The 23,896-nt window shown below is 45.1% G+C and overlaps 2 protein-coding genes across 3 annotated transcripts in view; one reads left to right on the top strand and one right to left on the bottom strand.

Annotated features, from left to right (window-relative positions):
* TRABD2A (TraB domain containing 2A) overlaps positions 1-5,428 on the top strand; it is a 52,389-nt gene extending 46,961 nt beyond the window's left edge. For both annotated transcript variants that reach the window (XM_072767043.1, XM_025994674.2), the window contains 2 exons: positions 2,252-2,518; positions 4,580-5,428. In XM_072767043.1, the coding sequence (XP_072623144.1) occupies positions 2,252-2,518; positions 4,580-4,763 (451 nt within the window). In that variant the 3' untranslated portion in view covers positions 4,764-5,428. The remainder of the gene's footprint in view (positions 1-2,251; positions 2,519-4,579) is intronic.
* A 1,957-nt stretch (positions 5,429-7,385) lies between these two features.
* DNAH6 (dynein axonemal heavy chain 6) overlaps positions 7,386-23,896 on the bottom strand; it is a 233,817-nt gene continuing 217,306 nt past the window's right edge. The window contains exons 71-77 of the mRNA XM_025994437.2: positions 22,050-22,179; positions 19,186-19,313; positions 16,322-16,507; positions 15,752-15,824; positions 14,806-14,957; positions 11,763-11,985; positions 7,386-7,631 (exon numbers count right to left, since the gene is read on the bottom strand). Of these exons, the coding sequence (XP_025850222.2) occupies positions 7,528-7,631; positions 11,763-11,985; positions 14,806-14,957; positions 15,752-15,824; positions 16,322-16,507; positions 19,186-19,313; positions 22,050-22,179 (996 nt within the window). The 3' untranslated portion in view covers positions 7,386-7,527. The remainder of the gene's footprint in view (positions 7,632-11,762; positions 11,986-14,805; positions 14,958-15,751; positions 15,825-16,321; positions 16,508-19,185; positions 19,314-22,049; positions 22,180-23,896) is intronic.

Here is a 23,896-nt window from a genome sequence, read left to right as displayed (position 1 = left end):
AGCACAAGAGTCCTATCCTGTGGCCAAAATGACCATGGGCTTAGGCTTCATAAGTAACTAGAGGTTTCACTAAACTTTGGGAATTCAGATGGACCAAGACATGGTAACCTACACAACCTCAACCTGTGATAGGATATTTAGGCTAGCCCAAGAGCTCTGGGATGAACTGGGCTGTGTTCAGCAGCTGCGATTTTCTGTTCCTGGCAGAGAAGCAGCCAACCCTACTGCCTTAGGGACCTTTAAGCCTATGCCTGAGCCCTTATGAGCATTTGTCTGTAGGCTCTCTCCCAGGTGATTATAGTGACACTACTCGATATGTTCCATATTTTCTATAGTGACAATAGATTAGCTTCATAACCTGAAAAAAAAATCTTAATGATGAATGTTATTTGAAAATGGCACTGAATCCTTGTTGGGATCCAGGGCAAGGAAGTTTTTTTCCTGGTCCTCAGTTTCCTCAATTGTAAAGTGGGTGTTATGATTCCTCAGGACATCTCAGCTGTGAAATAGGAGAAAAATAAAATCAGGAGAAGTAAAATTAATTTCTTTTGGATTAACACCCTCCCTGCCAAACACACACATACAAGGGTAACTTGGTTCTCTTGGTTCTCAAGCCCTGGCCTTGGCTACCTGGAGTAACCGGGCTGAGGTCTTCTTGTGTCTGTTGTGAGCTGAACAGAACCAATGCTGTGATTTGTCCCACTGTGAGGATCCACTGCTTGAAGCCATAAGAGCTGAGCCCTAGTGAATGAGTCCATGTTCTTTGCTAAGTAAAAGCAACAGACTTTTTTGAGTGCCTGGCTGTGTACCAGAGTCTGTTAGGGCTCTATGGAGCTCAAGGGTGACATAGACATGGTCTTCTGAAAGGCAGAGGGCCTGGGCATGGGATCTGTCTGACCATCTGCTCCTGAGTCCTCCAGGAGGCCACCAGAATCTTGGAGAGTCTTAGGCGGGGACTCTTCCTCTCTAGGCCCCAGTTTTTTTGTTTGTATAATGAAGAGGTTCATCTAAGTAGTGTCACACGTGTCAGGCATGGTGCTGGGCTCTGGAGACAGTGATGAATCTGGCAGGTCCTGTTCTCTAGAGGCCTTTTAACTGTTAGTATATGTTGCTGGGGTTCCCAGCCTCAAGTTCACAACAGGGGCCTTGCTTATTTCTTTGCCATTTGAGGAATTCCCCTCTTTTACCTTATTTTGCCCAACCTCTTTTCCTTTTTCATTTTCTATCTCTTATACCTCCTCCCTTCCTCACACAGGGCCATGAATACTGACGTCTCAGTTCTGTCAGGTTGTGGGTCAGAACTGAGTCCTGCTTCTGGCAGGTGGGCAGTTCGTCAAGGCTGAATCAGGGCAGAACCTCCGAGGTCTTATATATATGCTGGTCTGCTGCACCTACGTTGTTGGAAGATGCACATGGCACATCCACTGCTCCCTTCCTCAGGTGGATGGCAGCCTCAGGGCCCTTACTGCAAACATCAGGAGACAACGGGGTTGACCTCTAGTAGCTGGTATTCTTCTCTTACTGACCCTTCTTCAACCCCAACTAAACCCTTGACAAAAGTCCTGTTGTGGGAAGAAACTTGGTCTTTCTAATGACTTGTTTCCCACCCCCCCCCAAGAGATTCTTTGAGAGGGGCGGGGTGTGGAGGGAGGAGGCTGACGACCGGTCGCCTTTTGGGGAAAACGAGATGCCAATCTTGAGTTTCTCGTCAGTTGTGAAAAACATTACTCCCTTTTGGAAAGATGGTTTATGGTGAGGCCTGGGGTAAGGTGGTTTAGAAGCCAGTCCTGTGAACACCAGCAGTCATTCAGGTGGGGGTGGAGCCGCTACAGCCTCATTCTGAGGAGAGCCTCACAAGGGTGAAGGAGGGATTAACGTGATTAAGGGCCTCTTCAATTGTCCTAAGGAAGTGGCGTGTAAACATTTTTCATGTCAGTTTCAATGCTGTAATCTTCAGCGACCTTCTAGACAGTTGTGCCCCATTGTTAGGGACCCATTGATAACCGTATGCAGTTAAAAAGGTATCTTTTATTTCCTCCCCAGGGCTGGGGGATTTGGAACGACTGTGGTGACAGGATATCAGGGAGAAATTAAGGCATCAAAGTGACCATTTCTGGAGGTGGCTTCGAGAACCCTCCCTAGCCAGCTTGAACTTTCACATCTACCTGTTGTGAGGCCCTGAGCCCTGAGGGCGAGGGGGGGGGCACCATGTTGTCCTTCAAATCCATCTTCCCTGCACCCCTGTTCACAGAGAGAAGAGTCAAAGATCCTCCTCAGGACCCGCCTCCTCGACCATCTTTGCCCCTGAAGAGCCCGCCGCGGAAGCATCGGCACCGGCACCGGAAGCTCCTGCGGCTGCGGCGCGCGCCCTGTTGCCTCCTCACGTGTCCCCGCCCGGAAGTGCCGACCTAGGTGGCGAGGCAGAGCGGAAGTTCCGGAAGAAGCGGAGGCGGCCGCGCCCTCAGCGAAGGCAGCGGCTTCGGCAGTTCAGCGATCTGTGGGTCCGACTGGAGGAGAGGTGAGGCAGTGGTTTGGACTGGACTGGGCAGGGGGGACGTGCCCATCCCTGGCATCCATGCTTCCCACCGGGAGTGGGGGGGGAACACCCCGGCAGTGCCCTTCACACTGCCCCGGGGACCGGGGGTGGCCAAGGTTCTGGTGGGGATGAGCGCCCCGCCCCCCTCGTGGACTGGCCTTAACTGTATGCCACAGCTTTGGGCACTGACTGGGCTTCTGTTCACTGTGATATAGATGAATCCAGATTGAAGGTGGTTGTTTCAAGCTAGAGTAAGGGCAACATGTTTATGTCGGTTGAAGAAAGGATGGGGGGCAGGGTGGGCAGGCACGTTTGCCAGCCCTTCATTGCACATCAGGGATTTTGTAGTTCTGCAGAGCTGGAAGCAACCTTGTGGGAATGGGCTTGTTTAGCCCCCACATTTTGCAAGGAGTGCGGTGACCACAGAATGCACTCTCAGAGACTCTTGGAAGGTAGATCAGAGGTGGACAGAGGAGTCAGAGGTAATGCTCAGCCTGGTCTGGAGGGCATGTCTTCTGGAAGAACTACATCCGAGGGGCCTGGGATCCAGGATCCAGTGCAATTTAACTCAAATGTGTTGAGTCCCTTCTGTGTTCCTGCTTTTGTGTTGGGTGCTGTGGCTTTGGAGTAAACTAGGCAGACAGGCATTAGCCCTATGGAGTTCACATTCTGGGGAGGAAGCCAGATTTTGAGTTGTCTGCCAAAGAAATGTAGGTGCTGTGGGAAGGTGCTTGTGGGTGTGTTGGAGGTTACTATTTAGGGTGGGGGGGGCGATCAGAAAAGGCCTTATGGAGTGCAGGGACCTTTTGGCTGATGCTCAGTAGACACCTGACAAAAGTGGAGCCCAGTGAACAGAACTTTCGAGTCTGGATCAGGAGATTCAGGGATCCAGTGCCTCCATAGGTGCTTCATAATAAAATTTGAATGAGTAAACAACTGAGCAAGGAGTGAAGGAGTTCCAAGAAAATGGAACAATTTGAAGGCCTGGAAAGAGTGAGTATATTGAAGAAACCTAGATGAAGTAATTGTGGCTGGAGCCTGGGAAGTCAAGGGGAATACGGAGGGGTGAGGGTACAGACAGGAAGTGGAGTGGAGTGACTGAGAATCTTATGTCTACAGAAACGAGCCACTAAAGGCTCCAAGCAGTCCTGCAATGTGCTGTGGGATTGGCATTAAAAAAAAAATTTTTTTTTAAAAAGATTTTATCTATTTAGAAGAAGAGTGAGAGGGAGAGAGTATCTGAAGCAGACTCTGCTGAGCATGGAGCCCAACTTGGGGCTCAATCTCATGACATCAAGATCATGACCTGAGCCAAAATCAAGAGTCACTCAACTACGCCACCCAGGCACCCCAGGGATTGGCATTTTTAAGTGGAGAGAAGCTGGCAGCCAAGTGGGACCTGGAGAACAGAGGCAGATCATGTTGGTATCCATGTTTATTTACACAGGGAGCCTGACAGAAGGTGGCTCTTCAACTGTCCTTGGTGGAGGAATAAATTGACCTGTTCGGTACCTTTTCAGTCTGTACCATTTCCTTGCAAGATGGCCTAGAGTTGGATACTTTACAGCTGAGCTGAGCTGAAAGGTCCAGGTGGGCCTGAGATCATGGGCCCCTCAGCTCATACTGTCTTGACCTGGGATGTCTGCATGGTGTTCACACCAGACTGAGCCAGAGACCCTGAGATGGATGTGCCTCTATGTGTGGTCAGTGAGGAGGGTCCCTGCCTGAGATTGCCCAAAGGCTAATGATAAATAAATCTGAGTTGTGCCTTCTTACACCTAGAGTTTTCATAATCTTTGAGCCAAGAACTATGTAGCCCCGGGAGAGTTGTTCAATGTGCTGGCCTTAGCGCCTGTATTACTTGGATGTGTTGTAGCAGTAGTATCGAGGGACAGAGACATAGGAAGCCTATTACCATACTATGATCCATTCCTGTCTTTAAAGAAGGGAGATGAAAAGAAGGTGTGTGGGCCTTTGGGGGCCTTGGAATATCCAGTGGCTCCTGCTGTGCTCTGAGATTCTGTGTTTTTCTTTTCCTTCTAGTGCCGAGGTGCCACAGCTCCAGGTCCCTGTTCTGGAGAGGTACATCTCTGCCGAGCTGCAGCTCCCTCACCATGGGCATTCCCACCACAGCCAGATGGTGGCTAGCAGTGCCTGTCTGTCTCTCTGGACTCCTGTGTTCTGGGTGCTGGTGCTGGCTTTCCAAACAGAGACACCCCTCCTGTAAAGACTGGAGTCACCCCTTGGACTTGAAGGATCGCTATTCTGTACTCCACACTCTGCTCTGGCCTGGATAGGCCCAATCCAGGAAGAAGGACAGAATAAAAGTCGGTGTTGATTCTTCTCTTTCCAAGAAATGACTTTGGTTTATCCAGCAGTGCTTGGGGTAGGTGTACAGTTTTGTAACATAATGAATTGTATGAAAATAATTATAAATGAATTATATGAAAATGATTAAATACTTTTCTGTGTAGACTTTTTCCCATAATGTGTATATATTATGCAAGTAACCCTTGCTTGCACCTTCTGTACGATCACTGCTTCCATCCTGGGCCCTACTCCTGGCCTACCTGCTACTTGGGATCCTGACCCTTTTCTCCTTCCTGCCCACTCCTGGTTCTGGATTCCTGGGGAATCAGCAGGCAATGGGACCTTTGTTTGCTCCTCTCTATTCAGGGTCTGGTGAAGAGGGTGCTTCCTGTACTCTGACAGGTGCTTTAATTATGTGTATAATATATGAATATCTCACCAACATGCTGAAGGCTGGGTGAATGGGTAGGCTTCGTCAGAGTGCTCTGTGAGAAAATGATTTCCAAATACTCCCTCTTCCTGTCGTGTTATTTATTATTTATATGTTTATATCTTTTACAAATAAAATCTTATGGGGGAATCTATATAAAATGAATAAGAGTAGAATTGTCTTTGGTTGAGTCTGAAATGGGAACTTTTGGCTGTGTCCTGCCCCCCTCCTGCCCCGTGGCAGGGTCTCCTTAGGGGCTTTTGAGCAGCTCACAGAAACCTGGAGGGTCTGCCCAGGACTTGTATGGGGCCAATAAGAAGTAGATGTGTTTGTTCCTAACCCGGCTTAGGCTAAGCTTGATTGCCTGGGCTTGCAGTGCTGTGATCTTCCCTTCCTAGACTTTCTCATGCATGCATTCTCAGTCATTTCCAGGACCCAGAAGATTTTGGGGTCTACTTAAAGAGCAGTGAGGTGGTACTCAGGATGTGAGTCCTCCACCTTTGTTCCATTCTGTACCGCCGGTAGTGCAGGGGTAGGAGGGCTAAACGTTCTCAGGTTCCCTTGCTACTGTGACTGAGATTCTCCTAATGAGATAGACTTACGTGACTTGGAAGGTGACAGGAGACCTTTTTCTTCAGGTGTGGTGGCAGTTGTGTGTAGGCTCCAGCAGGCCCGAGTTTGTGCAGTGGCCCGCCTCTGTACTTTCCTGTCCAGTTGCCCACTCCACAAGTGTGGTACAGTTGGGAGGCTGGCAGTTTCCTGCAGCTCTCTGACATTGACCTTGGATTACAGCTGCTGTGGTGCCTGATGTCAACCTCTGATTTCCACAGCTGCAGCTTTTCCCATGGCCTAGTAAGCACACCTGTTCCTACTTGGAAGGCCAAGAGTAGTTTCGGATTCCTGCTCTGAACTCTGAGGAGTAGAAGTGCCCTTTGCTTCTCCAGTCTGTTTTTAACTTTTTTTTTTTTTTAAAGATTTTATTTATTCATGAGACACAGAGTGAGAGAGAGAGAGGCAGAAGGAGAAGCAGGCTCCATATGGAGAGCCTGACATGGGACTTGATCCTGGGACTCCAGGATCACACCCTGGGCCAAAGGCAGGCACTAAACCACTGAGCCACCCAGGGATCCCTGTTTTTAACTTTTATTGGTATGGGGATGAAGGTGGAGGTAAAAGGGGAAGGTAGGATTACTGTGTCTGACCCAGTTCTTCCAGATTTCTGTGAGGGGGTGGTGTGGCTTTAGCCATTCTAGCTGGGTGATTCCCAGTTTCTTGGCTCATGTTATGGCTGAGGAGGCAAGCAGACCCTTGTTGGCAGGGCTGACACAAGATGTTTGCCTCAGTGCTGCTCTATTTTTCTTTCTCTCTTTGTGTGTGAGAGACTGCTCCATTTAAAAAAAAAAAAAATTATTCATGAAAGACACACACAGAGACAGGGAGAGACACAAGCAGGCTCCATGCAGGGAGCCCGACGTGGGACTCGATCCCAGGACCCCAGGATCACGCTCTGGGCCAAAGGCAGGCGCTAAACCTCTGAGCCACCCAGGGATTCCTCTGAGGCTGCTCCATCGTAGTACTGGCCCAACAACCTCTGTCTTTAAGGTGGGACTAGCTTAGGTACACCTGGGTGGGACTTGGCTGCTTTTCACACAGGCTCATTCTAGAGTGGAAGGGAAAATTCTGTTCTTGGGTGGGACCAACCTGCACTTTAGTGTAGCACAGCAGGCTCTCCTAAAGATTGTAGTATAGCCCCTGGGATGGGGGAACAGGCACCATGGTGAAGCTTTTGTTGCCCAGCTGTTTGCTTATCAGCCTCCCATGTGTTGGAGTTTGAGCCTTAATCCGGTCTAGAAATGGAAGCACCTGGGGCCATGTTGACAGGAGCATACACCAGGCCTTTTATATTAGAGGAGGAAGGAAGCCCATGTGGATAACGCATTGCTGAGTTCTGACTCACTCAGCTTACCCTCTTCACTCCCCCTAAGTTATTGATGGGAAGCTGTCTGGCTCTCACCTGGGGTGGGGAGCAGGTTTAAGAGCTGAGTGCTGAACTCACTGCTGTTTTCACAGCAGATCTTGAATTACCAACAGGAAGAAACACTCAAACACTTTATTTTAGGTTAGAAAAGCCACACTACCTTTAATTCAGATCTGAAGTAAAGCTGTTTTGCTTACATATAAATGAGCAGACCTTTGTCCTCCATCAGGAAAGATCTCTGGCCTGGTTCTTTTTTTGGGAGGTGGCAACTTTTCACTCATTTAGCTGGCAGAGCAAAGCCGATCCCTTGGCAATCCAGTAGTCTTTGGACCGCTTGGAGGGTAAGAGGACGGTCACCACAAAGTTGGTTGAATGACCTAGTTGAGGATACAAGGGCACAAGGTTTGTTACTTAAAGAATAACCCCTTGATACCAAGAGCACTGTACTGGACGTCAAGACACCTGGTTTCAGACCTGACTCAGTCTCTAAGGATAATGGGCAAATAGTCTATGGATTTCAATTTTGTGCTCTGTAAGATGAAGGTACTAGAACTAAGGGATCCTTTAGGACCTGTCAAGCTTTGATTTTGTGTAACTGAGGGAACATTGCACTAGGATTTAGCCTTTAGTGGGATTTGGGATGCAGTTGGTAGGTTGGGTGTCTACTCATTTGTCCGTCTGTCCATCTGTCCATCCATCTTTTGTTCCACCCTGCAGTTAGGCACTGGGGCTCCTGAAATGACTAAGCACAATTGTAGATATTTAGTCCTCAGCTCTGGGACATCTGAAGTAAGAGGTCACTTTTGTGCTTTTTTCATTGTGGAGTGTGTGAGGGGCCAGGACCAGTGTGAGAAGAGTGTTCTGCCCTAAAGATGACACTGCCTTCATAGCAAACCCCATCTATCTGGACGTTGGGGAAGGTGCTGTGTCCCTAGCAGAGAACACACACATATAATTCCCTTTTCCGTACCTTTGTATGCCATACCCTGCGTGGTGCCTCGGCTGTGCTTGAGTGACATTTTATAGTACAAATGCAGCACACACACACACATATATTTAACTGTTGGATTCAGGATTCAAATAAAGTGATGTGTCTTATTTTATTTTATTCTATTTTATTTGAGAGAATGAGTGGGTGTGGGGGGAGAGGGAGAGAGAGAATCCCAAGCAGGCTCTGCACACAGCACAGAGCCCGATGTGGGGCTTGATCCCACAACCCGATCCAAAATCAAGAATTACCTGCGCAACTGACTGAGCCACCCAGATATCTGCCCCAGTAGTGTGTCTCTTACATCTCTTTCCATTGGAAGTCCCCACCCCCCACCTGGTTCCTTTTGGCCTTGTAATTATTGAAACAACCAGATTATTTGTCCTATAAAGTTTCTCAGAGTCTGGATTTTTGCTGACAGCATCCCTGTGGTGATTTTAAACCTGTTCCTCTATCCCTGTAAAGGGATGGTTAGATCTAGAGGCATGATCACATTCAGGTTTGAGTTTTTGGGGGCAAGAATACCTTGAATAGGTGGTAGAAGCACTTTATGTCTGATTATCTTTCTTTGTTGTGATACTAGCGGCTGTTGATAATTATGACTTAGAGCCATTATTTCATTAGGGTTAATAATAGTATTAAAATTTAGTGATGATTGAGTGTAAAGAATCCATCAGTGATTTATTTTTTTGTATGTGCATGACATAGGGTCTAAGTTTGGCATACCCAATTGTCTGAGCACCATTTGTGGAATAATTTCTCTTTTCCTGCCAATTTTCAAGCAGTATACACAGTGTTTCTGGGTCTATATCTAGGGCATTTGATCTGTTTGTTGAGTCTTGTGCCATTGCAACATCATTTTAATTACTACCTTCTCTTGATTCCTCTTGCCAAGAAGACAGAGTTCCTGTTGGAATTTTAGTCAATAATAAAACAACTGACTCTTAAAAAAGCGGGTGAAATACGTGAACAGACAGTTCATCAAAGAAGATACAAGTACCAGAAAAGATGCCTAATATCATTAGCCATTAGGAAAGTGCAAAGTAAAACCATAAGAAGATGCCATTATATTCTATCATCCAGCTATCTATGTGACATCTAAAATTAAAAAGACTGGTTATCCTAAGTGGTAGTGAGGAGGTAGAGGAACTGGAACACTTAAATGCCACTGGTGGGAGTTTTAAATGGTATGGCTGCTTTGAAAATAGTTTGGCCATTTCTTAAAAAGTAAAACACATACTTACCACACGATCCAGTCATTCCACTCCTAGATATTTATCCAAGGTAAATAATAGCATGTGTCCACGTAAGAATTTGTACACACCATTATTAATTTTAATATGTTCTTAGATTTGTCATAGGAAGGAGAGATGAAGACGTGATGATAGGAGTGTCTATTTTACGGATGCCTGGGTGGCTCAGTTGCTTGGGTGTCTGCCTTCGGCTCAGGTCATGGTCTTGGGGCCTTGGGACTGAGCCCTGAGTTGGGCTTCCTGCTCTGTGGGAGCCTCCTTCTCCCTCTGCTCCTCCCCTGCTTGTGTTCCCTCTCTCTCTCTCAAATAAAATCTTTTTTAAAAAAGTGTCTATTTTGGGCAGCCTGGGTGGTTCAGCGGTTTAGCGGTGCCTTTGGCCTGGGGTGTGATCCTGGAGACCCAGGATCCAGTCCCACGTCAGGCTCCCTGCATGGAGCCTGCTTCTCCCTCTACCTGTGTCTCTGCCTTTCTCTCCCTCTGTGTCTCTCGTGAATAAATAAAATCTTAAAAAAATGTCTATTTTAGTTCTATTCTGTATAATACTGTTTGAGAACATACTTTATTTTTTAATGAGATAGTTACTGCTAATGAGATTGACATGTCACTTTTTAAAAAATATTTTATTTATTTATTCATCAGAGACAGAGAGAGAGAGAGATCGGGGCAGAGACACAGGCAGAAGAAGCAGGCTCCATGAAGGGAGCTTGACGTGGGACTCGATCCCAGGTCTCCAGAATCAGGTCCTGGGCCAAAGGTGGCGCTAAACCACTGAACCACCTGGCTACCCTGAGAACATCCTTTAATTGAAAATTTTATCAGAAAAATATTTATCAGTATCTTATCAGTATCTATATTCTCCACTGAAATGAGAAAATGTTTTAGTTTTTTCTATCCTGCCCACTCTCCCATATTTCTGTCATCTACAAATTTAGTTTATTTTTATTTTTTTAATTTTTATTTATTTATGATAGTCACACACAGAGAGAGAGAGAGAGAGAGAGAGAGAGAGAGAGAGACATAGGCAGAGGGAGAAGCAGGTTCCATGCACCGGGAGCCCGATGTGGGATTCGATCCCGGGTCTCCAGGATCACGCCCCGGGCCAAAGGCAGGTGCTAAACCACTGCGCCACCCAGGGATCCCTACAAATTTAGTTTCATATTACTATTAAAATCATCTTTATGGTCAAACTATTATGATTTAAGTGTGTGTGTGTTTTAAACAGAGGGTCAATGGTGATTAACTTAGAGCCATTGTATGTCCCAAAATAGGTTTATTACTCCTTCCCTTTTGGATGATAATTTGGTTGCATCTGTTGTAGTTCTGGTTCAAGGTTGCTTTTCCTCAGCCTTTAAAAAGTTGTTTGTCTATTATGTTTTTTATGTGCTCTGTGGATAAAGAGAGATGCCTGAGGTCAATCTGATTCTCATTCTCGGGAATTTTAGTTTCAGTGTATTAATATATTTTATCTTGTTGCTCTGAGTGGTTTTTTTTTTAATCTCTGATAGTCTTAAGTATCACTTTGATATGTCTTAAAATTTAATTCTTTGTTGTGTGCTTTCAAAAGTCATTCCTACCACTTTGTGAGATCTTGTGATCTGAGAACTCAAGTGTTCAGTTCTGGAAAATTATCAGCCATTATTATCCCTCTTTTATTCTCTTTCTCCTTCCAGATTGCCTACTAGATTAATATTGGAAAACCTGGCTCCTTTCATTAGGTCACTTTTTAAAAAAAAACATGTTGCTATATTGCGAGGGATTCCCTGCTCACTCCTTAGCTGTGTCATCGCTGAGTACGGGCGGTTCTTCAGCTTCTCTGTCCATATTGCTTTCTACTTGGCTTCCTTTGTTCAGGGCTGCATCTTAGTTTCAGGCCCACTTCATCCTCCTTTTTGCAACATGGCATTCCATTTTTGGTTTATTTTCAAATCTGTTTTCTAAGATGAGTCTCAGTGCCTTTGGTGGAAGGGATTTTTGTGTGTACAGAGGCCATCATTGGGAATCACTTCCCAAATTAGAAGTCTTTGCTCAATAAGCTCTATTTTCTACCTATTAGACTAATAGAAGAAAACATTAATTTTATGTCAGTCCATACTCAAGAGTTAAAAGTGAAGAGAATTTATAACATTTATAGATTAGTATGTTATAACTGGCCTCATTTTAAGCCTTGCTAATTGGTTTAAAATCTCTCCTTGCACAGTATAGCTTTTTTTTGGACTTCTGTAGTTTGCGTTTTGTCATCATTTGGACCAATCTTAGCACGTCCTTACCTGTGGTTGAGAGTGTTCCTGCCCGGGCCCCTGTCTTATAAAGTGGGGAGTGGTAAAGTGTTGGGTTTGGCACATAATTTTGTCGAGGCTCAAAATGCACCACAGGCAGCATTGGATTCATTTGTCCTGGCAATGCATCCTCTATCACCATCTCCACATTGTCCCATCGAGAAGCATCCATGAACATTCCATGAACAAGAACACCATCTTCAGGAGAGGGCAACTGAAAGATAGCCAGAAGTTTAAAGGTAACTAAAGATAGCCAGAAGTTTAAAGAGGAGAAGGGGATTAGCTATTGTGGGCCATTTTCTGAGTCCCACATCCTTACCAGTTAATCTAAGAATCTCTCTACAGATTGCTGTTATTCTCACATTTTAGAGAGGAGAATACCAAGGCTCAGAAAGGTAAAATAACATACATCTTAGACACCAAATCTCATATTTTCCACACTCCACCAGGATCTCTAATAGGGAATACCATGTATGGGCTTCAGACTGTCTGATATGGTGCTATGACTTTCTCCTTCTCATGGGAAGCAGATGGGATAGGAGGGCTGTGACTATCATGTTCTTTTTAGCAAGGTCTTTTAAGGGTCTGGGTGCCCTCCTAAAGATAGATTACGTATCTGTAATAACATTGTAGAGCACCAATGGAAAGTTCCTTTTTTTGTTTTCAGAAATTATGCTAGATTTTTAATGTTTCTCTTAAAGCAGGGGGTGGGGGGTGACAGAGAAAAACTGTGCCCCTTTGTAGCCATAATTGGATGCCAGCACTTGTGTGCAGTTTCCGCCAGTTGTAGCCTTCTGTGTCATCCTTCCTCAAACGCTGAGTTAATTTGGCCACTTGCAGAGCCAGTTATCTTTTGGATCATTGGAGCTTCACACCTGCAGGCAGATGACCAAGGTATTTGGACATAGTATATTTTTATCATGAATAAAAGAATGGTAAGCTCTTTTTGTCTGATCTTTACTTTCCAGCATCCTGAACTTGGTCTCTTGGACAGGCAGGGTGGGGCAGGCCTTCCTGTTTTGCGGGCGACTGTGTACACTTAGGTAGGTTTGCCTTTGTAGGGGCTGAAACCATCCTGCTGTGCACTTGCCAGGCCATGTGTGGGAGCCACTTGGGCATCTACCCAGAGGAAGAGTGTTTTCCTTTTCCTAAACTGCACAAAGGTGGCAAATGGGTTGATAGTGGCCCTGCTTACTTAGAACTAAAGCTGTCTCAGCACAGTCCCTTGCAGACATTTGCTGGGAGGACCAGGAGTTGGGCAGAGATTCTAAAGCATTGTCATGGCTCAGTGCCTGTGATCTAAGTGGAGATGTGGTGTGGATGGGGGCCAGGTGGAGGGACAGAGGCCCTGGTGGTCACTGTAAACTTCTGTCTGTCAGAGTCAGCGTTATATGGCAGGTAGAAATGTTCCTGGCGCCGAGCAGGGCCGGCATCCTGGATGACCCTGGCGAGAGCTGTAATGTGGGTGTTGTTTTGCCTTCCTCCGTCCTCTGTTATTCCTGATATGGGCCTGGGACAACTTCCTGGCTAAGAAGGGGCTCAAAATAATGAGTGCAACTCCCGATTTAATTTCTCTTTAAAAAGTATTTTGATGCTAAAATGTATTTCCTTAAAAATATAACCCTTTCATTGTCATTTTAAATACAGGTAAGGAAGAGGCATGGGATATTATAGTATTTCATAAGTAAGCCATGAATATTGGATCAGTTTGGTCTTTGTAAGTTTTTGCTTGTGAGAGCAAAGCATAGATCAATCAGATCTGAGTGGAGTGGATAGAATTATCCAGGAGCAATTTCTACTAACTGATGCCAGGATATTTTAAGGAAAGTTTAGTAAAGCCATTTACCACAATTATGCTGATTGGTGAGTGAACACTTCTTGGAAAAAGCAATCTGGAGCAGGTCTTTGATTATATTTATAAGGCTCACTAGTGTGGATAGATGCTTTGAGGCAGAGCTCCACTCCCCCATCAGTATCTTCTCAGTGCATCAAAGCTGGGCAGCTCAGGTTGGCAGCAGTGGGTCTCATCCCTGGCTGTACACTGAAATCACCAGAGGAGCTTTGGAAAATAATGATGCCTAATGAAATTGGGGTGATTTTGATGTAACTGCAGTGTAGTCTGGGCACTGGGATTTTTAAAAAGCTCCACAGGTGATTCTAACCTGCAGTCAAGGTTGAGAATTATTCTAGAGCAGTGGTTTTCAAACTTTAGTGAGCTAAGAACCCCATGTAGGACTTGTTACAGTATAGATTTCTGGGTCCCAGCCCTGAGTTTCTGATTTAGTAGATCTAGAATGGGTCCTTGGAATCTGCATTTCTAATAAGTTCCCAGGTGATGCCAGTGCTCCTGGTTTTGGAACCATACTTTGAGAACTTATGCTCTAGCGGGAGTAAACTATGTAAGCAGAGTTTAAACTGCTTTCTTAGTGCATTCCTATTAGTTACATCATGCATTTATGGTTCAATAATGTATGAAGTTAGTATATCACTTCTGCTAGGAGGCAGTTGAAAGAATGGTAAATAAATTCAGCCTATAATAATATTTATTGTAGGAACATTATGTGCTGGTTCATTTACACTACATTACAATTTTGAGGTTGGTGCTATCAGCCCCATTTTACAGATGAGAACGCTGAGATGCAGATGTGTTAGTCATTGCTCTAGCACACAGATGGCAAAGGGAAAGTCAGAATTTAACCTCAGGCCTGCCTGATTCTAAAACCTTTGTTTTTAACATCTTGCTAAAATCCTTATATTTAACCTCTTTACCCATAAGAAGAGAAAGTTGCTATAGGTATCAAAAAAAAAAAAAAAAAAAACAGTGTTATTTAAAAAAAAATATATCTCTACAAATCAGACTAAACAGTTCCCATACAGGCATTGGTAGACTGGGGAGTTTGTTTGAGGGCTGTGAATCTTGTCCTGCTTCTCATGCTCCTGCATGTGGGAGCAGCAGGGCAGGGGAGGTTGGCTGAGATGTCAAATGACAGTGGGACAGAGCTGCTTTGCTGTAACAGTAGTCTGGGGACAATACCTCCAAGTCCATGGGAAGTTCTTGTCCAAACTGCACTGTCCTGGCAGCTTCTATAACTGCTGCTTGATCTCGATAGGTAGGAATGATGTTGTAGTTGAAACTCAGCTCATCTATAGGCAAATTGTATTTCCGAGCATGATTTTGAAGAGTTCCTGAAATATGAAAACCAGAAATCTGGGTCCTTCAAACAGCTGCTGCTTCTCAAACATGGTCTCCGCTTGCCTCAATTAGATTGATCTAGCATTTGAGAGTTTCCTCTCCATCTTGAAGTCTCAACCATTAGTACCTTATTCTGGATTTGTTCATGAGAGAGGAAGCCTGAGGGGATGTTGGGAGGGGTGGAGCCATGGCAGGGCTAGGAAGAGGGAAGCAGGCCACATCTCAAGTGCACTGCTCTGCAGTGAGGGAGATAAGCCAGTGCAGGACTTATAGAGCCCAATCTCTCTAACTTCAGAATCCTGCTCAGCTTGTCTTGCATGGGCTTGTTATAAGGGATTCAGAACAAGACAGATTTTAAAGACAGATTAAGGATTCTAGCTGGAGTGAGGGCTAAATGGAAGGGCTGATGAAAGGACGGAAGGAATATTTTGTAGAGGGAAGGGAGCTGTTCTGAGGTGGGTCTGGAGTAGGTGGCAAGCTGGTGGTGCCTTTGAGCCTGGGTTGCAAGGGGAATGGGGTATGCTGTGGACATTCACAGCAGCAGCAGTGCTCACACTGGCATGGCGGAGAGGGGCAGGGATTAGGTTGTAGGGGAGCATCTGCTATTTCTGCCATCCTTTTCCCCAGCAAGTGAGGGAGAGCAGAGCCTCAATGAACTGCCCTATAATCAACTATCCACGGTTAGGTCATTAACAGTCATGTCTTTTCCCCAATTCCTGGAAACCCACTATGTGACAAATCATGGTGTTTTCTGTGGGCTTTTTCTGGGGAAAGCACTGTTTATTACCTGTTAGAAATCCTTGAGGAAAGAAGAAACCAGAGATCCAGAAGGACTTAGGCTGCCCTCTTTTGAGCCACAACTAAAGGAGAAACATTATATCATAATGTATTGTTTTTCTGTAATGGAGTTTGTTATTTAAATCAAAGCCATATTTTGGAGGGCCTCTCAGGAGACAGAAGTTCAACTAGCTGAGTTGGTCACCAGCCCCATTCTCACTGCCTGTGTGTCCCCTTTCCTCACCCAGCAGCCTGACTATAGATCCAGAACCTGGTTATTATAGGGGCTGTGGAAGAGGGTAGACCACAGCAAGGTCACACCTGGCAGTTTGGACTCCTGTCAGATTGGTTCTGGACCTCACAGTGGGGTCCCAGGAACTAGATCTGAAAACAAAACAGGATGTAGGGATAAGGGCCCAGGGCAAAGTACATTGTAACGAGCATGGCTTTCAAATTGATTGAAGTTTCTTTGGGCTTAGATGATCCCTCAACAGTTGTTAGTGTTTTTGTTAGCTAGGGCTTCCTAAGGACTTTGAGGTCTACCATGGTCATCAAACCCCAAAGAAGTGACTTTTCTTACATCCACAAATGCAGTCCTCAGGATAAGGTCTTTGACCCATGATCCCAGAGGTTTCAGGGATGGATAGGCTGTGCTGGACCAGAGAGAAGGAACCTGGTTGTTGAGGAAACTGTTGTATACCTTCTCCATTTCCTCAGACATCACTACAAGGCCAGCAATGGCTTTGTTGAGTGTTTCCAGAGAAGTCTGAAAGAACAAGAACGGGGGTGGGGAGAGGGTGCCTTTCACAGATGTAATCATCAAGTGAGTGCCACTTCTTTGTGGTGGCAGGTACTGCCTTCGGTTGAAGGGCCCCCTTGCTGGGTTCCACCCTCTCTGCACCTGTCTGCTGGGCCACATCCTCTAGTCTTTCATCCATGTTTACAACACATGACTATAGGGGTGTGAGACCTGGGGTGGGGAGCTGTTCAGGCGGTTAATAGCAGAATCCAATGAAGTGGGAAGAGGGGAAGGAGGAGAAATAGCCCCTGAAGCCTAGAGAAGTGGTTTCAAGAAATGCCACTGAACAGCTTTCCTTCGGGGTAAAGAAAAATGGGCCTGATGATTAGTTATTTGGGAACCATGGTGGTGGTGATGAGAACTACCTCATGCCACTGGCTAACTCTGTCCAGGAGCTGCCCATGGCCTCTGAAGTTATAGCAGAGAGGGAAGATTCTTAAATAAGACCAGTCTTTCTCATTTGGTACCAGAGAGAGTCTCCTTGAACTGGAAACACTTCCTTAAGACATTCCCCTTACCCTCCTCCCCTCAGCACAACAAAAATCAGAGCCAGGCAGTAGTCCTGGAAGGTGCCGGGCTGGCAGCAGCTATGAGAAATACAGGGTAATATTTGCCGTGTGGCTAAAGATGAAGGCAGGGCGTATAGATTGGTATGGCCTGTGTGGGTTCCAGTTTTGTGAAAACTACTGCCATCTACTGGGAAGATACTATAGAAAGATGTTAGAGGCCAAATTTATGTTGATTTCAAAAAACAAAATAAGGTCCAGGACCATATAATTCTGGAGATAGGCCACATATGGATGAACAAGGTTAGTCAACCTTCCTACCCAGCTCCCTGCCTCTCTTCGCAAGAGGCAGTGGTATGAAAACGTAGAGTTTTAGTTAGATTGCCCTTAGGATGTGAGGAGCCCTTTGCTGCATCGGAGGGCAAGGAGGCTCTCGGCTAGAGCCAAGGCCGTATTCCACCTTAGATACCAAAAATGGAAAAAGGAACAGAAGACTTGCATAAAATGCTGGGAGAATGCTTAAGTTGCAGAGGGGGATTATACAGTTAGGGTCTTCTAGGTCTGCTTAAAATAGATGTCACCTTGTGGCCGAATCTCCCAGAGGAGGCAGTTAACACACGCTGTGTGCAGGGGTAGGAAAGCACCCTTCCCAATGTTCTCTGTGGTGAGAAGCCTGACTGACAGGGTGGCCTCGTCTCTCCCAGGAACTGCCCTGTCTCATAGTTCTAACTAGAGAGAGGAGAATGGGCTCCCCTCGGTGCCCCTACCTTCCTTCCCCTTTCTTATTGCTACCATGGTGAAGTGAAGGTGAGGCTGAGACAGAGTCAGGGTAGGACTGGGCAGAGGTCGGGGTGCGGGGGTCAGTGAGGGTCCACCACCCCTGCCTCAGATAGGAGTGCTCTGCTGACTCCCCATTGCCTTGCAGGCTGCTGCTTCCTGGACTCCTCGCTCCTTCCCCTTCCTGTAGGAGAATTCCTCCATTATTGGGAGAGTTTGACCAGAAGGGGCCACGAGGAGATTTGAGAGCCACTCTCATTCACTGGTGCATTCAAATATTCGTAAAGATTTAGTATGTGTTAGGGACTAGGGAAACAAAGATGACTACTATACTATACTAGTTTCCTTTTCTTCAAGAAGTTCATTGTCTAATGGGGGAGCCATCCTTGTGGAGGGGTTATTACAAAGTAATGTGCAAGGTACAGTGATAGACACCTGAAATGAAGGAGCGGTGAGGGGCTTCTAAGTTATCTGATGGTGGAGGGACAGGCTGGTGTGTCAGGAAGATTTTTTGGAGGAAGCAACATTTGGATTTGTTCATCTTCAGGGAGGTGAAAAGGTCATGATGTGGAGGAGGCAAAACATGAGCAGCATCAATGTCTGTCCTCTGAATAGTGGTACTCCCTTAATTTTAGCTGGGCACATAGCAATCCGATATAGAGACTATATTTCCCTCCACCCTTGCAGCTGGTGTATGGCCATGTGACCAAATTTTGGCTAATAGGGTACAAGCAAAAAAAAATGATGTATGCAACTTCTGGGTCATATTTTTATGCAGAACATGCTTTTTCTCAGCCCTCTTTCCCCTGTCCCCTGGCTAGCCAAAGGGGACAATAGGAGCAGCCACCATAGGCTCAGAGATGCAAGCTATCTGTTGAAGCTGAAGAGCCAGCCCTCCAGCTGGGATCCCTAGATGAGCTCATAAAGCAAGATTAACTACCCGTCCTATAGGGATTCCTCTGGGCTGTTAGCCGAGATGGAAGTGAATTTTTATCTTGTTGGATCATTGTATTTGGAGGTCTTTATCATAGTAGTTTAATCTCTATCCTGGCTTTTTCAGTAGTGATAAGACCTGAGCTGACCACCTGGCCTGCAGACCCGGGTATACAGCTGATTAGATACATTGAGATAGGGTAACAAGGACACTGGGATCTGCAGCATATACTGATGGAGGCATTATTAGAGAAGGGGAACAGACTTGTCAGATGAGGGTCAGTTCAATTTTAGACTAGTTGTGTTTGAAGAATGTTAGTATATCCAAACAGAAATGTGGAAGGAGTGGAAATTGAAAATTCTTATGACGACACGCTTCTCTACAAAGCTTTGGTACCCAGCAGCTGTGCTGGCAGCGAGCGCTCATACATGTATTAACTTCAGTAGCCTGTTAAAGCGGTCCACTTCTTGTCCAAGAACAGTAGTCAAGGAGTTAAGGCGTCCTTGAGGATCCTTGACGAAAAGGCTCTCAGATGCAGTCTCCATTTCTAGTGTTTCTGAAACACACACAGCTGATTCCTCAGATTGATTATCACCGATTTCTGTCCTCATAACATTGCTACTGTAATGCACTTACCTTAACTTTTACAAAACCAGCTTAGTGTCTGGGCCTCCGCTGAATGGGGGTCAGGCCATGCAGACCTCGGTGGCAAATGCCAGCAGGACAAGCAGCTACCTGGTAGATGAGGGCCATCCCTGAGACCAGAGGTGCTAGGGACCCTGAGTCGTCTCTGCCATGCAGGTATGGACCCCCCCCTCTTCCCTGCATGCCTGCATCGCATCTCAGAGATGAGGGGTTTGGGGAGGGGGAGAACGAGGGATGAGGCAAATGTAGCATTTATCTTGTTACTGAGCATTATTCAGAGGGCCTTACTCAGTTATTAGACCCATGGTTCAAGCTGAATCGAAAGTTTTGCTCTTCCTTTTCTCTACAGTCTAGCAAATGGAGGCTCACATGAGCTATAAAAAAAAATGAAGGACCAGCATTTTCCCTGCATGTCTGAGTAAGGTGTTAGTGAGTGGCTCTGAAGTACATGTACCAAATTCCTTTTGAATTCACATTTTCACTGCTCCAGAAGAATCATACAGCAGGGTGGCTTGCTCTAGGCTCAGGTCCCCAGTGCTGTGCTTATGTGTCCCCGGTCTCCTATCAGCTCCTCACAGGCTATTCCAAACCCTCACTTCTTTTATTGAACTAGTCATATCCCTGTTCCCTTAGCTTCAGCAGATTGCATCATTTATTTCACACTGAAAGTATAAGCTTTATTAAGCTCAGAGAGAAAAATATAGGTGTCAGTGGAACTCTGTGAACCGAGTACACGGTATTCCAGCCAGCTATCTGCCTAGGCATCCCTTTCTACCCAGCCCTCCATCTTATATTTGTTAAAAATTGCTTCCTAAACTAAGTTTGCATCAACATCAACAGACCCCTCTACTCAGGAGGCATTCTTTTGAGGGCCTGTCTTGGGAGGAGTTGACTTGCTTCCGAGGTCACACAGGGCTTTTCTTCTGGGGTCTTGGGAGGATTGGCAAGATTCAGTCTGTGGTATAGTGACATAATAAGAAATATATATTTTGGTCTTTGTCCCTGGTTCATTCTGGCTGGAGCCCCCAAAACCTTTGTAATTTCCTAAGTAGTAAGAGTGATAGGAGCATCATTTTTTTTCCCTTTTTAATATTTGGGTTTGGCCCCGGCTCATGAAATAGCTTCTGAGTGTTAAAGGTAAAAGGAGCATCTTTCATTATTCATAACATAAACCTGAGTTTTTGTTAATGAGGTGGCTTTGGAAAGCCTGTAAGTGTAGGGGGCTTGTTGTCAGGGGGACCAACCATGTGATTAGACTGTTGGAACTTTCAACAGTTCCGACTGACCTCTTGGGAGGGGGGAGAGGGGCTAGAGATTGAGTTAATCACTAATGGCTAAGTTTAATCAATCCTGTCTAATAATGAAGCCTCCATAAAAACCGTAACTGGAGGGGTTTGGAGAGCTTCCATGTGCTAGAAGGGCAGTATACCCTAACTCCATGGAGACAGAAGCTCCTGCACTTGGACTCTTCTAGACCTTGTCCTGTACATCTCTTCTTGTGGTTGTTTACCTTTATTATTTATATGTAAATATTTTCTCCTGAGTTTTGTGAACCATTCTAGCAAATTATAAACCTAAGAAGGGTGCTGTGGGAACCCCCAAATTATTGCCAGTTGGTCAGAAGTATAGGCCACAACTTGGGACTTGAGATTAGCATCTGAAGTGGAGGGCAGGCTTGTGGGATTGAGCCCTTAACCTGTGGGGTCTGTGCTAATCCTGGTTGGTTAGCGTCGTAATTGGACTCTAAGATACTCAGTTGGTGTCCAGAGATTTGGAGAACTGCTTAATGTAAGGGAAAAGCCCATGTTTGGTGTCAAAAGTGTGAGAAAGAAGCAGTTTACTTTTACAATACATTAAGAAATGTAAATCTACAGTCATTCTAAGAAAAGTGTGAAAGTAGATCTTTCATCAATTGGGAAGATTCCTTAACTCACCAGAAAACAAAGTGATATTAATTTAGCCATTTTTCTTGAATCTAGAAAAAAAATGAAACAGATTCTAGAGCAGGGCTGTCTAATGGAACATTTTACAATAATGGAAATGTTTTCTGTGTTGTCCAATATAGTAGCACTCAAAATGTGGCTAGTGCACCTGAGGATATGAATTTTAAATTTTACTTATTTATATTTAAGTAGCCACATGTGGCTAGTGGCTACTGTCTTGGGCAGCACAGGTCTAGAGACACTAGGAAGCTCAAGAAAAAGTCTGTTAAAGTTACATGGGGCTAGAAACCAACTTGCTCCTAATGCTTCCGGCAGTTGGGTTGTTGAGGTGCTCATGGCCTCCAGTCTATAAGTGGAGAGCTCTATGTCAGAAGTGCTTGCTACAGGGGATCTGTGGGTGGCTCAGTGGTTTAGTGCCTGCCTTTGGCCCAGGGTGCGATCCTGGAGTCCCGGGATCAAGTCCCACGTCAGGCTCCCAGCATGGAGCCTGCTTCTCCCTCCTTCTGTGTCTCTGCCTCTCTCTCTTTCTCTTTCTGTCTATCATAAATAAATAAATAAATAAATCTTAAAAAAAAAAAGAAGTGCTCTCTACATAAAGAAAGGTGTATATAATAAAGCAGATTTGGAGACCTGCTCATCACTCAGCTTTCTGAGTTTATTCCTAAAAGTCCTATGATATACAGAAGCCAGGGATTATTTATTACCTGGAACTCTGGTCTGGACTGAAGCAACAAGTTCTTGGACAATTTCATCATTGCTTTTTCCCTCTCCACCAGAAGATGACCTTGGCTGGACCTCAAGTATGGTGTTGATTAAAGTGTTGGTCTCTTTGTACTGTAATGGTAGGAAGGGACAGAACAGTGAAGACTCAGATTCTTAGAAAATAATTTGCAGCACAGTTTACTTATAAAAATAATGGCAATTGTCAAAAAAATTTTTATGTTGAAGATAGAGTTGGTAAAATGTGCTCATTGGAAATGCACAGTACAGGTGACCCTTGAACAATGCAGGGGTAAGGAGCATTGCCCCTCCTGGTCACATAGTCGAAAATCCATGTATAACTTGATTCTTCAAAAACATAACCACTGGGGGATCCCTGGGTGGCTCAGCGGTTTGGCGCCTGCCTTCGGCCCAGGGTGTGATCCTGGAGTCCTGGGATTGAGTCCCACATCGGGCTCCCTGCATGGAACCTGCTTCTCCCTCTGCTTGTGTCTCTGCCTCTCTCTCTCTCTCTCTCTGTGTCTGTCATGAATAAATAAATAAAATCTTAAAAAAAAAACCATAACCACTAATAGCCTACTGTTGATAAGAAGCCTTAGCAATAACAAACAGTTGATTAACACACATTTTGTATATGTATTATATGCTATATTCTTAAAGTAAGCTGAAGAAAAGAAAATGTTAGTAAGAAAATCATATGGACACCTGGGTGCCTCAGTCGGGTATGCGTCTGCTTTGGGCTCAGGTCATACTCCCAGGGTCCCTGTTCAGCAGGGAATCTGCTTCTCCCCCTTCTGTGCTCCTACCCCACTCAAATAAATAAAATCTTAAAATAATAGAAAATACATTTATAGTACTGTATTTATTGAAAAAAAAATCCGTGTACAAATGAACACATGGCTCAAACCTGTGCTGTACAAGGGTCATTGTACATGGTGGTCAGTGTTATATTTAAACATTTTTGGTTGAACAATAATGTGAATGTTCTTAATGCCACCAAACTGTATACTTAAAAATGGCTAAAGGGTAAGTTTTATGTTATATATATTTAACCCTAATAAAAATGATTTTTTTAGCTAATCATTTAAAAGACAGTTTATAAAAATGAAGAAGCAATAATGAGAATGCTCTTTTGAAACATGCTTTTATTTAAATGACTTTTTTCTTTTTTTCTAAAGATTTTATTTATTTATTCATGAGAAACACAGAGAGAGAGAGAGAGGCAGAGACATAGGCAGAGGGAGAAGCAGGCTCCATGCAGGAAGTCCAATGTAGGGCTTGATCCCGGGACCCCAGGATCATACCCTGAGCCAAAGGCTCAACCGCCCAGCCACCCAGGTGTCCCAGTGACTTTTTTTTCAATTAGAGAAGTAGTATGACTTATTATAGAAAATTTAGAAAATACAGAAAAGCATAAAAAAATATTCTTGGGATGCTTGGGTGACTTACCCATTGAGCGCTGCCTTTGGCTCAGGGTGTGATCCTGGGGTCCTGGGATGGAGTCCCACATCGGCCTCCTCATAGGGAGTCTGCTTCTCCCTCTGCCTATATTTCTGCCTCTCTCTCTGTGTCTCTCATGAATAAATAAATAAAATCTTTAAAAAAATTTGTGATCCTGCTTTCCAGAGATATTTGTTTTTTTTTTTTTTTAATTTTTATTTATTTATGATAGTCACAGAGAGAGAGAGAGAGGCAGAGACACAGGCGGAGGGAGAAGCAGGCTCCATGCACCGGGAGCCCGATGTGGGATTCGATCACGGGTCTCCAGGATCGCGCCCTGGGCCAAAGGCAGGCGCCAAACCGCTGCGCCACCCAGGGATCCCTCCAGAGA

The sequence above is a fragment of the Vulpes vulpes genome, chromosome 8 (assembly GCF_048418805.1).
Source record: "Vulpes vulpes isolate BD-2025 chromosome 8, VulVul3, whole genome shotgun sequence".
NCBI classification, from domain to species: Eukaryota; Metazoa; Chordata; class Mammalia; order Carnivora; family Canidae; genus Vulpes; species Vulpes vulpes.
The sequence above is the reverse complement of the archived record's forward strand: the minus strand, read 5'-3'. Positions and strand labels throughout refer to the sequence as shown.